This window comes from Coregonus clupeaformis, unplaced genomic scaffold (genome assembly GCF_020615455.1).
Source record: "Coregonus clupeaformis isolate EN_2021a unplaced genomic scaffold, ASM2061545v1 scaf0051, whole genome shotgun sequence".
Classification (NCBI taxonomy): Eukaryota; Metazoa; Chordata; class Actinopteri; order Salmoniformes; family Salmonidae; genus Coregonus; species Coregonus clupeaformis.
This window is the reverse complement of record NW_025533506.1, coordinates 891,535-908,359: the sequence shown is the minus strand read 5'-3', so window position 1 is coordinate 908,359 and position 16,825 is coordinate 891,535. Positions and strand designations below refer to the sequence as shown.

Genomic DNA, 16,825 nt, shown 5'->3' with positions numbered 1-16,825 from the left:
GTAAAAATAAAACAACAACAAAAAAGTGTTGAGAAAAAAAGAGCAGAAGTAAAATAAAATAACAGTAGGGAGGCTATATACAGGGGGGTACCGGTACAGAGTCAATGGGAAATAACAGTAGGGAGGCTATATATACAGGGGGGTACCGGTACAGAGTCAATGGGAAATAACAGTAGGGAGGCTATATACAGGGGGTACCGGTGCAGAGTCAATGGGAAATAACAGTAGGGAGGCTATATACAGGGGGTACCGGTACAGAGTCAATGGGAAATAACAGTAGGGAGGCTATATACAGGGGGTACCGGTACAGAGTCAATGGGAAATAACAGTAGGGAGGCTATATAACAGGGGGGTACCGGTACAGAGTCAATGGGAAATAACAGTAGGGGAGGCTATATACAGGGGGTACCGGTACAGAGTCAATGGGAAATAACAGTAGGGAGGCTATATACAGGGGGTACCCGGTACAGAGTCAATGGGAAATAACAGTAGGGAGGCTATATGCAGGGGGTACCGGTGCAGAGTCAATGGGAAATAACAGTAGGGAGGCTATATACAGGGGGTACCCGGTACAGAGTCAATGGGAAATAACAGTAGGGAGGCTATATATACAGGGGGTACCGGTACAGAGTCAATGGGAAATAACAGTAGGGAGGCTATATACAGGGGGTACCGGTACAGAGTCAATGGGAAATAACAGTAGGGAGGCTATATATACAGGGGGGTACCGGTACAGAGTCAATGGGAAATAACAGTAGGGAGGCTATATACAGGGGGGAACCGGTGCAGAGTCAATGGGAAATAACAGTAGGGAGGCTATATACAGGGGGTACCGGTACAGAGTCAATGGGAAATAACAGTAGGGGAGGCTATATACAGGGGGTACCGGTACAGAGTCAATGGGGAAATAACAGTAGGGAGGCTATATACAGGGGGTACCGGTACAGAGTCAATGGGAAATAACAGTAGGAGGCTATATACAGGGGTACCGGTACAGAGTCAATGGGAAATAACAGTAGGGAGGCTATATACAGGGGGTACCGGTACAGAGTCAATGGGAAATAACAGTAGGGAGGCTATATACAGGGGGTACCGGTACAGAGTCAATGTGAAATAACAGTAGGGAGGCTATATACAGGGGGGGTACCGGTGCAGAGTCAATGTGCGGGGGCACCGGCTAGTTGAGGTAGTTGAAGTAATATGTACATGTGGGTAGAGTTGAAGTGACTATGCATAAATAATTAACTTCATCCGAATGTGAACAGAGTTGTATCAACATTCTGAAAAATGTTCTCCTGATTTTCCTGATTTGTCCTGTTGCAGCCTTCTCCTCTGTCTGTTCCAAGTCTCCCACTTCAGAAATAGACGTTTTATTAAATTTGATGAAGAGATTATAGAAATGTTGTCATCTGTATAACAAACATGCAAATGTACCAGAAAATGTGAAAGGACGTAAAAGCAGTTGTAGTGTTATTTAGTCACGTTTTACAGCACTGTATCCCAAATGGCACCCTATTCCCTATATAGTGCACTACTTTAGACCAGAGAATGGCACCCTATTCCCTATATAGTGCACTACTTTAGACCAGAGAATGGCACCCTATTCCCTATATAGTGCACTACTTTAGACCAGAGAATGGCCCCCTATTCCCTATATAGTGCACTACTTTAGACCAGAGAATGGCACCCTATTCCTATCTAGTGCACTACTTTAGACCAGAGAATGGTACCCTATTCCTATCTAGTGCACTACTTTAGACCAGAGAATGGCCCCTATTCCCTATATAGTGCACTACTTTAGACCAGAGAATGGCACCCTATTCCCTATATAGTGCACTACTTTAGACCAGAGAATGGCACCCTATTCCCTATCTAGTGCACTACTTTAGACCAGAGAATGGTACCCTATTCCCTATCTAGTGCACTACTTTAGACCAGAGAATGGTACCCTATTCCCTATATAGTGCACTACTTTAGACCAGAGAATGGTACCCTATTCCCTATATAGTGCACTACTTTAGACCAGAGAATGGTACCCTATTCCCTATATAGTGCACTACTTTAGACCAGAGAATGGCACCCTATTCCCTATATAGTGCACTACTTTAGACCAGAGAATGGTACCCTATTCCCTATATAGTGCACTACTTTAGACCAGAGAATGGCACCCCTATTCCTATATAGTGCACTACTTTAGACCAGAGAATGGTACCCTATTCCCTATATAGTGCACTACTTTAGACCAGAGAATGGCACCCTATTCCCTATATAGTGCACTACTTTAGACCAGAGAATGGCACCCTATTCCCTATATAGTGCACTACTTTAGACCAGAGAATGGTACCTATTCCCTATCTAGTGCACTACTTTAGACCAGAGAATGGTACCTATTCCCTATATAGTGCACTACTTTAGACCAGAGAATGGTACCCTATTCCCTATATAGTGCACTACTTTAGACCAGAGAATGGTACCCTATTCCCTATATAGTGCACTACTTTAGACCAGAGAATGGTACCTATTCCCTATATAGTGCACTACTTTAGACCAGAGAATGGCACCCTATTCCCTATATAGTGCACTACTTTAGACCAGAGAATGGCACCCTATTCCCTATATAGTGCACTACTTTAGACCAGAGAATGGCACCCTATTCCCTATATAGTGCACTACTTTAGACCAGAGCCCTATGACACCCTATTCCCTATATAGTGCACTACTTTAGACCAGAGCCCTATGACACCCTATTCCCTATATAGTGCACTACTTTAGACCAGAGCCCTATGACACCCTATTCCCTATATAGTGCACTACTTTAGACCAGAGCCCTATGGCACCCTATTCCCTATATAGTGCACTACTTTAGACCAGGGCCCTATGACACCCTATTCCCTATATAGTGCACTACTTTAGACCAGGGCCCTATGACACCCTATTCCCTATATAGTGCACTACTTTAGACCAGGGCCCTTTACTTTCAGAACTAGACCTTCACCATTAGCTGTCTGGTATTAAACCACTGTCCTTCCTCACATTAAACACATGCAGATGGAGCTCAATAGAATCTGTGTTTCTGTTTTTACTAAACTTTTGAATATATAAGAGGCCTTTTATAGGTCGTTATCAATAAAACGTCACAAGGTGCAGAGCGTTTGATTTTGCTGCTGGGGGGGGCAAGGAGACTCCAGCTCTGCTAAAACCATGACAACTGTGTGCTGTTTTGAAGGGATTGTTTAATAAACGTTAATGATTTGGTTGTACACGTTTCTGATTATTCCATATAAACCTATTAAACCACTGTCCTTCCATTAAACATGCCGATGGAGCGCAGAGTAATCTGTGTGTTTCTGTTTTTGCCCTCAGAACAGCCTCAATTCGTCGGGCCATGGACTCTACAAGGTGTCGAAAGCGTTCCACAGGGATGCTGGCCCATGTTGACTCCAATGCTTCCCACAGTTGTGTCAAGTTGGCTGGATGTCCTTTGGGTGGTGGACCATTTATGATACACACGGGAAACTGTTGAGCGGGAAAAACCCAGCAGCTTTGCAGTTCTTGACACAAACTGGTGCGCCTGGCACCTACTACCATACCCCGTTCAAAGGCCCTTCAATATTTTGTCTTGCTCATTCACCCTCTGAATGGCACAGATACACAATCCATGTCTCAATTGTCTCGAGGCTTAAAAATCCTTCTTTAACCTGTCTCCTCCCCTTCATCTACACTGATTGAAGTGGATTTAACAGGTGACATCAATAAGGGATCATAGCTTTCACCTGGATTCACCTGGTCAGTCTATGTCATGGAAAGAGCAGGTGTTCTTAATGATTTGTACACTCAGTGTACAGTGGGGAAAAAATGTATTTAGTCAGCCACCAATTGTGCAAGTTCTCCCACTTAAAAAGATGAGAGGCCTGTAATTTTCATCATAGGTACACGTCAACTTTGACAGACAAAATGAGAAAAAAAAATCCAGAAAATCACATTGTAGGATTTTTTATGAATTTATTTGCAAATTATGGTGGAAAATAAGTGAGATCTTGCGTGGAGCCCCAGATCAAGGGAGATTATCAGTGGTCTTGTATGTCTTCCATTTCCTAATAATTGCTCCCACAGTTGATTTCTTCAAACCAAGCTGCTTACCTATTGCAGATTCAGTCTTCCCAGCCTGGTGCAGGTCTACAATTTTGTTTCTGGTGTCCTTTGACAGCTCTTTGGTCTTGGCCATAGTGGAGTTTGGAGTGTGACTGTTTGAGGCTTTTATACAGGTAACAAGCTGAGATTAGGAGCACTCCCTTTAAGAGTGTGCTCCTTATCTCAGCTCGTTACCTGTATAAAAGACACCTGGGAGCCAGAAATCTTTCTGATTGAGAGGGGGTCAAATACTTATTTCCCTCATTAAAATGCAAATCAATTTATAAAAATTTTTACATGCGTTTTTCTGGATTTCTTTGTTGTTATTCTGTCTCTCACTGTTCAAATAAACCTACCATTAAAATTATAGACTGATCATTTCTTTGTCAGTGGGCAAACGTGCAAAATCAGCAGCGGATCAAATACTTTTTTCCCTCACTGTAACTGTCATCCTCACCATTACATCAGTACTACAACTACCATCATCATCATTACTACTACTACCACCATCATTAAACTGCTATCATTACCATCACCCCTACTACCATCATCATTACTACTACTACTACCACCATCATTAAACTGCTATCATTACCATCACCCCTACTACCATCATCATTACTACTACTACCACCACCACCATCATTAAACTGCTATCATTACCATCACCCCTACTACCATCATCATTACTACTACTACCACCACCATCATTAAACTGATATCATTACCATCACCCCTACTACCATCATCATTACTACTACTACCACCACCATCATTAAACTGATATCATTACCATCACCCCTACTACCATCATCATTACTACTACTACCACCATCATCATTAAACTGATATCATTACCATCACCCCTACTACCATCATCATTACTACTACTACTACCACCACCATCATTAAACTGCTATCATTACCATCACCCCTACTACCATCATCATTACTACTACTACTACCACCACCATCATTAAACTGATATCATTACCATCACCCCTACTACCATCATCATTACTACTACTACTACCACCACCATCATTAAACTGATATCATTACCATCACCCCTACTACCATCATCATTACTACTACTACTACCACCACCATCATTAAACTGATATCATTACCATCACCCCTACTACCATCATCATTACTACTACTACTACCACCACTATCATTAAACTGCTATCATTACCATCACCCCTACTACCATCATCATTACTACTACTACTACTACCATCATTAAACTGCTATCATTACCATCACCCCTACTACCATCATCATTACTACTACTACTACCACCACCATCATTAAACTGCCATCATTACCATCACCCCTACTACCATCATCATTACTACTACTACCACCACCACCACCATCATTAAACTGCTATCATTACCATCACCCCTACTACCATCATCATTACTACTACTACTACCACCACCATCATTAAACTGCCATCATTACCATCACCCCTACTACCATCATCATTACTACTACTACCACCACCACCACCATCATTAAACTGCTATCATTACCATCACCCCTACTACCATCATCATTACTACTACTACTACCACCACTATCATTAAACTGCTATCATTACCATCACCCCTACTACCATCATCATTACTACTACTACTACTACCATCATTAAACTGCTATCATTACCATCACCCCTACTACCATCATCATTACTACTACTACTACCACCACCATCATTAAACTGCCATCATTACCATCACCCCTACTACCATCATCATTACTACTACTACCACCACCACCACCATCATTAAACTGCTATCATTACCATCACCCTACTACCATCATCATTACTACTACCTACTACCACCATCATTAAACTGCTATCATTACCATCACCCCTACTACCATCATCATTACTACTACTACCACCACCACCATCATTAAACTGCTATCATTACCACCACCCCTACTACCATCATCATTACTACTACTACCACCACCATCATTAAACTGATATCATTACCATCACCCCTACTACCATCATCATTACTACTACTACCACCACCATCATTAAACTGATATCATTACCATCACCCCTACTACCATCATCATTACTACTACTACCACCATCATCATTAAACTGATATCATTACCATCACCCCTACTACCATCATCATTACTACTACTACTACCACCACCATCATTAAACTGATATCATTACCATCACCCCTACTACCATCATCATTACTACTACTACCACCATCAACATTAAACTGATATCATTACCATCACCCCAACTACCATCATCATTACTACTACTACTACCACCACCATCATTAAACTGATATCATTACCATCACCCCTACTACCATCATCATTACTACTACTACTACCACCACCATCATTAAACTGCTATCATTACCATCACCCCTACTACCATCATCATTACTACTACTACTACCACCACCATCATTAAACTGATATCATTACCATCACCCCTACTACCATCATCATTACTACTACTACTACCACCACTATCATTAAACTGCTATCATTACCATCACCCCTACTACCATCATCATTACTACTACTACTACTACCATCATTAAACTGCTATCGTTACCATCACCCCTACTACCATCATCATTACTACTACTACTACCACCACCATCATTAAACTGCCATCATTACCATCACCCCTACTACCATCATCATTACTACTACTACCACCACCACCACCATCATTAAACTGCTATCATTACCATCACCCCTACTACCATCATCATTACTACTACTACTACCACCACCATCATTAAACTGCCATCATTACCATCACCCCTACTACCATCATCATTACTACTACTACCACCACCACCACCATCATTAAACTGCTATCATTACCATCACCCCTACTACCATCATCATTACTACTACTACTACCACCACTATCATTAAACTGCTATCATTACCATCACCCCTACTACCATCATCATTACTACTACTACTACCACCACCATCATTAAACTGCTGTCATTACCATCACCCCTACTACCATCATCATTACTACTACTACTACCACCACCATCATTAAACTGATATCATTACCATCACCCCTACTACCATCATCATTACTACTACTACTACCACCACTATCATTAAACTGCTATCATTACCATCACCCCTACTACCATCATCATTACTACTACTACTACCACCACCACCATTAAACTGCTATCATTACCATCACCCCTACTACCATCATCATTACTACTACTACTACCACCACCATCATTAAACTGCCATCATTACCATCACCCCTACTACCATCATCATTACTACTACTACTACCACCACCACCATTAAACTGCTATCATTACCATCACCCCTACTACCATCATCATTACTACTACTACTACCACCACCATCATTAAACTGATATCATTACCATCACCCCTACTACCATCATCATTACTACTACTACTACTACCACTGTAACTAACTTATAACTAACTAACTGTCATCCTCACCATTACATCAGTACTACAACTACCATCATCATTGTAAGTCGCTCTGGATAAGAGCTATGTTGAACAATTTAAGCACAGCATTTTGCAACTCAGGTGTGCTGTTTTTCAGCATTTCATTTCTGATGTTATCTAGACCACAAGCCTTCTTTGGTTTTTATAGATTTGAGCTTTTCATGTAGTTCTTGTTGGGTTGTTGGGTAATCTAATGGATTTTGGTTGTTTTTAATGACTGATTGACTGATTCAAGGATGTTACATTTTTCTTAAATTTTTAATTGGTTATATTGTAAGCCTTTCTGAGGGATATTTTTGTATAGATTATCAAAATAAGTTTTCCAAATTCCTTCATCTTGTATGGCTAATTCTTGTGGCTTTGTCATGCTTAAATTGTTCCACATGTCCCAGAACTGATTTTGGTTTATTGCGTTTTCAATTTCATAAAGTGTCTTATTGGTTTAATTCAATTTCTTGCGTTTCAGTGTATGTTTCTACTGTTTCAGAGTTTCAAAGTATTCATAGCGTAGCTCCGGGTTGTTTTGCTGCTTATGTTTTTCATTTGACATTTTTCTTAGGTGTTTTCTAATTGTTTTACATTCGTTATTAAACCATTTTTCAGAAACATTTTGTTTTTTGTTTCTGATGTTGTATTTCTTTGGTTTTCTCAAATTTGCTTTTGGTGCTGCTTTTTGGAAAATGCAATTGATGTTTCAAGGAGCCAAATTGACACCTTCTTTATTGTTTTGGTATTGAGAGTTATTGAAGACCTGTATAGAGTTCATCATTTCATTTGAGTTCAATGTTTCAGTGTTTCAATTTTTTTAATGAGTATTACTGGTTAATTTCTTCAGAAACACGTTGATCTGACTGTGATCTGTGGTCTGACAGTGAATGCACTAATGGAGGAAGGGTCCATGTCAGTGATGGCATAATCGACTACACTTGTCCCAAGAGCTGAGCAGTAAGTAAACCGACCTAAAGAGTCCCCTCTGATTCTACCATTAAGCATGTACAGGCCTAAGGCTCGACAGAGATGCACTAACTCCTTCCTGTTTTTGTTCAGTATTTGGTCAGGACTGTTTCTATTATTTATAATTGGGCTACTGTACAAGGAGGGGTGTCCCAATATGTGGTGGTTACCTCCCGCATCAGTGTAGTCAGGCTCAGAACCTGTTCTCACATTGAAATCTCCACAAAGAAGCACTTTACCCTCTGCCTGAAATTGAATGATTTCTGTATGGATTTTGTCTAAAAACTGATCATCATAATATGATGAATCTGAAGGAGGAGCATAAGCTGCACATACAGTAACTTCGGAAAGTATTCAGACCCCTTGACTTTTTCCACATTTTGTTACATTACAGCCTTATTCCAAAATGGATTCAATTCAAAACAATCCTCATCAATCTACAAACAATACCCCATAATGACAAAGCGAAAACAGGTTTTTAGAAATGTTTGCAAATGTATTAAAAATAAAAAACAGAAATACCTTATTTACCTAAGTATTCAGACCCTTTGCTATGAGACTCAAAATTGAGCTCAGGTGCATCCTGTTTCCATTGATCATCCTTGAGATGTTTCCACAACTTCATTGGAGTCCACCTGTGGTAAATTCAACTGATTGGACATGATTTGGAAAGGCACACACCTGTCTATATAAGGTCAGAGCAAAAACCAAGCCATGAGGTCGAAGGAATTGTCCATAGAGCTCCGAGACAGGATTGTGTCGAGGCACAGATCTGGGGAAGGGTACCAAAACCTTTCTGCAGCATTGAAGATCCCCAAGAACACAGTGGCCTCCATCATTCTTAAATGGAAGAAGTTTGGAACCACCGAGACTCTTCCTAGAGCTGGCCGCCCGGGCCAAACTGAGCAATCGGGGGAGAAGGGCCTTGGTCAGGGAGGTGACCAAGAACCCGATGGTCACTCTGACAGAGCTCCAGAGTTCCTCTGTGGAGATGGGAGAACCTTCCAGAAGGACAACCATTTCTGCAGCACTCCACCAATCAGTCCTTCATGGTAGAGTGGCCAGACGGAAGCCACTCCTCAGTAAAAGGCACATGACAGCCCGCTTGGAGTTTGCCAAAAGGCACCTAAAGACTCTCAGACCATGAGAAACAAGATTCTCTGGTCTGATGAAACCAAGATTGAACTCTTTGGCCTGAATGCCAAGTGTCACGTCTGGAGGAAACCTGGCACCATCCCTACAGTGAAGCATGGTGGTTGCATCATCATGCTGTGGGGATGTTTTTCAGCGGCAGGGACAGGGAGACTAGTCAGGATCGAGGCAAAGATGAACGGAGCAAAGTACAGAGAGATCCTTGATGAAAACCTGCTCCAGAGCGCTCAGGACCTCAGACTGGGGCGAAGGTTCACCTTCCAACAGGACAACGACCCTAAGCACACAGCCAAGACAATGCAGGAGTGGCTTCGGAACAAGTCTCTGAATGTCCTTGAGTGGCCCAGCCAGAGCCCGGACTTGAACCCGATCGAACATCTCTGGAGAGACCTTAAAATAGTTGAGCAGCGACGCTCCCCATCCAACCTGACACAGCTTGAGAGGATTTACAGAGAAGAATGGGAGAAACTCCCCAAATACAGGTGTGCCAAGCTTATAGCGTCATACCCAAGACGACTCAATCGCTGTCTAAGGTGCTTCAACAAAGTACTGAATAAATGGTTTGAATACTTACGTAAATGTGATATTTCCGTTTTTTATTTGTAATACAATTTTTCTAAAAAACTGTTTTTACCTTGTCATTATGGGGTGTGTAGATTGATGAGGGGAAAAAAACAATGTAATCCATTTTAGATTAAGGCTGTAACGAAACAAAATGTAGAAAAAGTCAAGGGGTCTGAATACTTTCCGAATGCACTGTCTGTACACATCACTGTCACAATAGATTGTACCTTTGTTAAGTTTTAGCCAAATGTGGTTAGTACCTTTTTTCATTTAATTCAGCACTAAAAGTCCTGTTTATGGCAAATTATGATTCTACCTGAGTCCCAGCCCCGTTTAAAATGTTTATGTTTGATTGATGGTAGTCAACTTTCTCTATAGCCTGAGAGACACTGAATAACAATGTCTCCACGACACCATGTTTCCAGTAGGATTATGATGTCCTGTCCCTTTACGTTTTTTTTAACAAATTCTGGATTTGTTGTTTTATAGCCAAAATGTGAAGAGTACAGGCCCTGGATATTCCAAGAGCTGATAGTTAATGATCTCATTATAATAAGTGATATTCACTGGTTTGAGTAAAGCACAGTATATTAAAAATACATTTAAAAAATAGGAACAAATAAAAATATATATACACTACCGTTCAAAAGTTTGGGGTCACTTCGAAATGTCCTTGTTTTCGAAAGAAAAGAAAAAGCTGGTGACACTGTCTGTGATTTATTTAGAATTCAAGGCACACTTAACCAGCATGGCTACCACAGCATTCTGCAGCGATATGCCATCCCATCTGGTTTGGGCTTAGTGGGACTATCATTTGTTTTTCAACAGGACAATGACCCAACACACCTCCAGGCTGTGTAAGGGCTATTTTACCAAGAAGGAGAGTGATGGAGTGCTGCATCAGATGACCTGGCCTCCACAATCACCTGACCTCAACCCAATTGAGATGGTTTGGGATGAGTTGGACCGCAGAGTGAAGGAAAAGCAGCCAACAAGTGCTCAGCAAATGTGGGAACTCCTTCAAGACTGTTGGAAAAGCATTCCAGGTGAAGCTGGTTGAGAGAATGCCAAGAGAGTGCAAAGCTGTCATCAAGGCAAAGGTTGGCTACTTCGAAGAATCTAAAATCTAAAATATATTTTGATTTGTTTAACACTTATTTGGTTACTACATGATTCCATATGTGTTCTTTCATAGTTTTGATGTCTTCACTATTATTCTACAATGTAGAAAATTGTCAAAAATAAAGAAAAACCCTTGAATGAGTAGGTGTGTACAAACTTTTGACTGGTACTGTGTGTGTGTGAGATTCTGGGCCTATACACTAGTGTAAACATCTGTCCCTGTCCAGAGAGCCAGAACCTGCGGAGGCAACAGTAGTGACAGATGACAGATGGGAGAGAAGGGTGTGTGTCTGTGTCTTAGCTCACACACTCCTATCTCTGACAGCTCCACCAAACAGTTGTTCCCCACCTCCCAAAATAACCTCCATTCCACAGCCTTATATGTCCAGCAGCAGCCGTGTTGCCCTCCAGCCCCCACACCCTGCTCTCAGCTCTCAGCCTGGCCTGAGAAGGCATCATATATCCAGGCAGGACAATACAGTCGATTGCTGCTGCCTTCATTGTAGCCTGGTGGCAGCTGGTCGGTGGTAAACCTTGGGGTTCTGGAGGATCAGCCGAGGCCTCTCTCTTTCTCTCTCTCTCTCTGTCCATCGGAGCCAGTCTTTCTGTGTCTCTGTCTGCCCGGCGTCCCCTCACCATGCAGCCTTCCACCATGGACCCCAGCACCACCAAGCTCATCCAGCCTACTGTGGACCTCACCATCACCCAGTTGAACCAGGAGTGTCTCCTCCACCTCCTCTCCTACTTGGATAAAGACAGTTGTAGGTCTCTCTCCCTGACCTGCCATCGGCTCAGACAGGTCTACCTGGACCCCAGGCTGTGGTCACTGCTTCTGTTCCGCTCCCCCTCTGAGCTGAGGAGAGATAACTACGTGTTAGGACCGTCGCTGCGCTATCTGGCTGTCACCTGGCACAGCTCCAGGGTCAAGGTGTGCAACGTCGAGGACTGGATGAAGAATCAGTTCCAGAAGGATCTCTGTAGAAAACATGAGAGTCTGGTCAGCAGCTTCCTGGAACGCGTCTGTACCGTGTGAGTAATTACGTCTGTTTCTGTTTATATACACTACGGGTCAGTTTTAGAACGCCGACTCATTCAAGGGTTTTTCTTTATTTTTACTATTTTCTACATTGTATAATAATAGTGAAGACATAAAAACTATGAAGTAACACACATGGAATCATGTAGTAACCCAAAAAGTGCTAAACAAATCAAAATATATTTTATATTTGAGATTCTTCAAATAGCCACCCTTTGCCTTGATGACAGCTTTGCACACTCTTGGCATTCTCTCAACCAGCTTCATGAGGTAGTCACCTGGAATGCGTTTCAATTAACTAGTGTGCCTTGTTAATTTGTGGAATTTCTTTCCTTCTTAATGCGTTTGAGCCAATCAGTTGTGTTGTGACAAGGTGGGGGGGTATACAGAAGATAGTCCTATTTGGTAAAAGACCAAGTCCATATTATGGCAAGAACAGCTCAAATAAGCAAAGAGAAATGACCGTCCATCACTACTTTAAGACATGAAGGTCAGTCAATGTTCTCAGGAATGGAATACCCAGAGTTACCTCTGCTGCAGAGGATAAGTTCATTGGAGTTACTAGCCTCAGAAATTGCAGCCCAAATAAATGCTTCACAGAGTTCAAGTAACAGACACATCTCAACATCAACTGGCTAGAGAAGACTGTGTGAATCAGGCTGTCATTGTCACATTGCTTAATGTTGGTCTCTAGTCCTTCCTCCCTCCAGGTCTCGTTAGCTTAGTACCAGCCTTAACCTTGGTCTCTAGTCCTTCCTCCCTCCAGGTCTCGTTAGCTTAGTACCAGCCTTAACCTTGGTCTCTAGTCCTTCCTCCCTCCAGGTCTCGTTAGCTTAGTACCAGCCTTAACCTTGGTCTCTAGTCCTTCCTCCCTCCAGGTCTCGTTAGCTTAGTACCAGCCTTAACCTTGGTCTCTAGTCCTTCCTCCCTCCAGGTCTCGTTAGCTTAGTACCAGCCTTAACCTTGGTCTCTAGTCCTTCCTCCCTCCAGGTCTCGTTAGCTTAGTACCAGCCTTAACCTTGGCCTCTAGTCCTTCCTCCCTCCAGGTCTCGTTAGCTTAGTACCAGCCTTAACCTTGGTCTCTAGTCCTTCCTCCCTCCAGGTCTCGTTAGCTTAGTACCAGCCTTAACCTTGGTCTCTAGTCCTTCCTCCCTCCAGGTCTCGTTAGCTTAGTACCAGCCTTAACCTTGGTCTCTAGTCCTTCCTCCCTCCAGATCTCGTTAGCTTAGTACCAGCCTTAACCTTGGTCTCTAGTCCTTCCTCCCTCCAGGTCTCGTTAGCTTAGTACCAGCCTTGGCCTCTAGTCCTTCCTCCCTCCAGGTCTCGTTAGCTTAGTACCAGCCTTAACCTTGGTCTCTAGTCCTTCCTCCCTCCAGGTCTCGTTAGCTTAGTACCAGCCTTAACCTTGGTCTCTAGTCCTTCCTCCCTCCAGGTCTCGTTAGCTTAGTACCAGCCTTAACCTTGGTCTCTAGTCCTTCCACCCTCCAGGTCTCGTTAGCTTAGTACCAGCCTTAACATTGGTCTCTAGTCCTTCCACCCTCCAGGTCTCGTTAGCTTAGTACCAGCCTTAACATTGGTCTCTAGTCCTTCCTCCCTCCAGGTCTCGTTAGCTTAGTACCAGCCTTAACCTTGGTCTCTAGTCCTTCCTCCCTCCAGGTCTCGTTAGCTTAGTACCAGCCTTAACCTTGGTCTCTAGTCCTTCCTCCCTTCAGGTCTTGTTAGCTTAGTACCAGCCTTAACCTTGGTCTCTAGTCCTTCCACCCTTCAGGTCTCTATCTGATTGCTACTGTAGATCATGTTATGTATGCGTTATCACCACACATACAGTTTTCCTACTAGCACTAACTTTGCTGATAACTTCTTTACTGAGGAAAAAATGTACTTACTATGACTGTGATATGTGGTTGTCTCACCTCTCTTAAGATGAATGCACTAACTGTAAGTGGCTCTGGATAAGAGCGTCTGCTAAATGACTCACTAACTGTAAGTGGCTCTGGATAAGAGCGTCTGCTAAATGACTCACTAACTGTAAGTGGCTCTGGATAAGAGCGTCTGCTAAATGACTCACTAACTGTAAGTGGCTCTGGATAAGAGCGTCTGCTAAATGACTCACTAACTGTAAGTGGCTCTGGATAAGAGCGTCTGCTAAATGACTCACTAACTGTAAGTCACTCTGGATAAGAGCGTCTGCTAAATGACTCACTAACTGTAAGTGGCTCTGGATAAGAGCGTCTGCTAAATGACTCACTAACTGTAAGTGGCTCTGGATAAGAGCGTCTGCTAAATGACTCACTAACTGTAAGTGGCTCTGGATAAGAGCGTCTGCTAAATGACTCACTAACTGTAAGTGGCTCTGGATAAGAGCGTCTGCTAAATGACTCACTAACTGTAAGTGGCTCTGGATAAGAGCGTCTGCTAAATGACTCACTAACTGTAAGTGGCTCTGGATAAGAGCGTCTGCTAAATGACTCACTAACTGTAAGTGGCTCTGGATAAGAGCGTCTGCTAAATGACTCACTAACTGTAAGTGGCTCTGGATAAGAGCGTCTGCTAAATGACTCACTAACTGTAAGTGGCTCTGGATAAGAGCGTCTGCTAAATGACTAAAATGTCAAATGTTAATTATCCTTCCTTTCTCCAGGTGTCCTAACCTCCTGTCCCTGACCCTGTCTGGCTGCGGTCATATTTCAGACCAGGAAGTGATCTGTGTTCTGCAGAGCTGCAGTCGGCTCCGCTCCCTCCGTCTGGAGAACTGTGTCCGGGTCACAGACCTCACCCTGCAGGCCCTGGTGCTTCACGGGGCCGGGCTCCACCAGGTCACAGTGGACTTCTGCCGTAACGTTACCCAGGCAGGGCTGGAGACGGTCAGGGAAAGACGGCCGGACATTAGGCTGACCGCTGAGAGGAGCGCAGGGATGATACCAGATATTAAACCGGACAAGAGGACGCAGCCACCGGTCAGACGGAGGCTTCTGCAGAAGGTCCTAATGTTCTCCTGATGAGAGGCTGCAGATGATGACCATAGACTTAACCACAGATCTGCTTCCCAAATGGTACCCTATTCCCTATGTAGTGCACTACTTTAGACCATGGCCCATAGCGCTCTGGTAAATAGTAGTGCACTATGTTGGGAATATTTGGGACACAGATGTCGTTTCACCACCAGGGGGCAGTGTTGTAATGTCTACAGTTTCACCACCAGGGGGCAGTGTTGTAATGTCTACAGTTCCACCACCAGGGGGCAGTGTTGTAATGTCTACAGTTCCACCACCAGGAGGCAGTGTTGTAATGTCTACAGTTTCACCACCAGGGGGCAGTGTTGTAATGTCTACAGTTTCACCACCAGGAGGCAGTGTTGTAATGTCTACAGTTCCACCACCAGGGGGCAGTGTTGTAATGTCTACAGTTCCACCACCAGGGGGCAGTGTTGTAATGACCTCCCAAAGGGTTGCTGTTTAACCCTCCATGTTTCAGTCTTATTGATCCAAAATAGTTTTGTTTTTGAAGTTATCATTTTTTAAAACTTTATACTGATTTTTATTTGAGGTGTTTTATACTTTGTGTCGTTGGGTTTTATGCTGAGATTTGATGATTTGTTAAAATATTTGTTTAATTGTATTGAACAATAACTGTGGATGTCACAGTTGAGGTCACTGACTGAATGTAGGCCTCTTTCTCAATGTTCTATAAACTGACTGAGTCATCCAGCTCTGAGTCATCCAGCTCCTCACGTTTCTTTCCAATAAAATAACAGTGCAGTGCAGCCCATGAGGAGGGGAGGGGAGAGGAGAGGAGAGGAGGGGAGGGGAGGGAGGGAGGGAGGAGGGAGAGGAGAGGGAGGGAGAGGGGAGGGGGAGAGGAGAGGAGGGGGGAGAGGAGAGGAGGAGGGGGAGGAGAGAGGAGGGGGGAGGGGAGAGGAGAGGAGGGGGGGTGAGGAGAGGAGAGGAGGGGGGGGTGAGGAGGGGAGAGGAGGGGTGGTGAGGAGGGAGAGGAGAGGAGGGGGGTGAGGAGAGGAGGGGGGTGGGGGGAGAGAGGAGGGGGGTGAGGAGGGGAGAGGAGGGGGGTGGTGAGGAGAGGAGAGGAGAGGAGAGGAGAGGAGGGGGGGTGAGGAGGGGAGGGGAGAGGAGAGGAGGGAGGAGAGGAGAGGAGGGGAGGGGGGTGAGGAGAGGAGGGGAGGGGGGTGAGGAGAGGAGAGGAGAGGAGGGGAGGGGGGGTGAGGAGAGGAGGGGAGGGGTGAGGAGAGGAGAGGAGAGGAGGGGAGGGGGGTGAGGAGAGGAGGGGAGGAGAGGAGAGGAGAGGAGGGGGGGGGGTGAGGAGAGGAGGGGAGGGGGGTGAGGAG

General features: G+C 43.9%; 1 protein-coding gene across 1 annotated transcript; it reads left to right on the top strand.

Moving 5' to 3' along the window:
* Positions 1–11,588: 11,588 nt before the first annotated feature.
* fbxl22 (F-box and leucine-rich repeat protein 22) lies at positions 11,589–16,193 on the top strand. Its single transcript, XM_041869446.2, has 2 exons — positions 11,589–12,479; positions 15,128–16,193. The coding sequence occupies exons 1-2, from the start codon at positions 12,088–12,090 to the stop codon at positions 15,483–15,485; spliced, it is 750 nt and encodes a 249-aa protein (XP_041725380.1). The 5' UTR covers positions 11,589–12,087; the 3' UTR covers positions 15,486–16,193.
* The last annotated feature ends 632 nt before the right edge of the window (positions 16,194–16,825 follow it).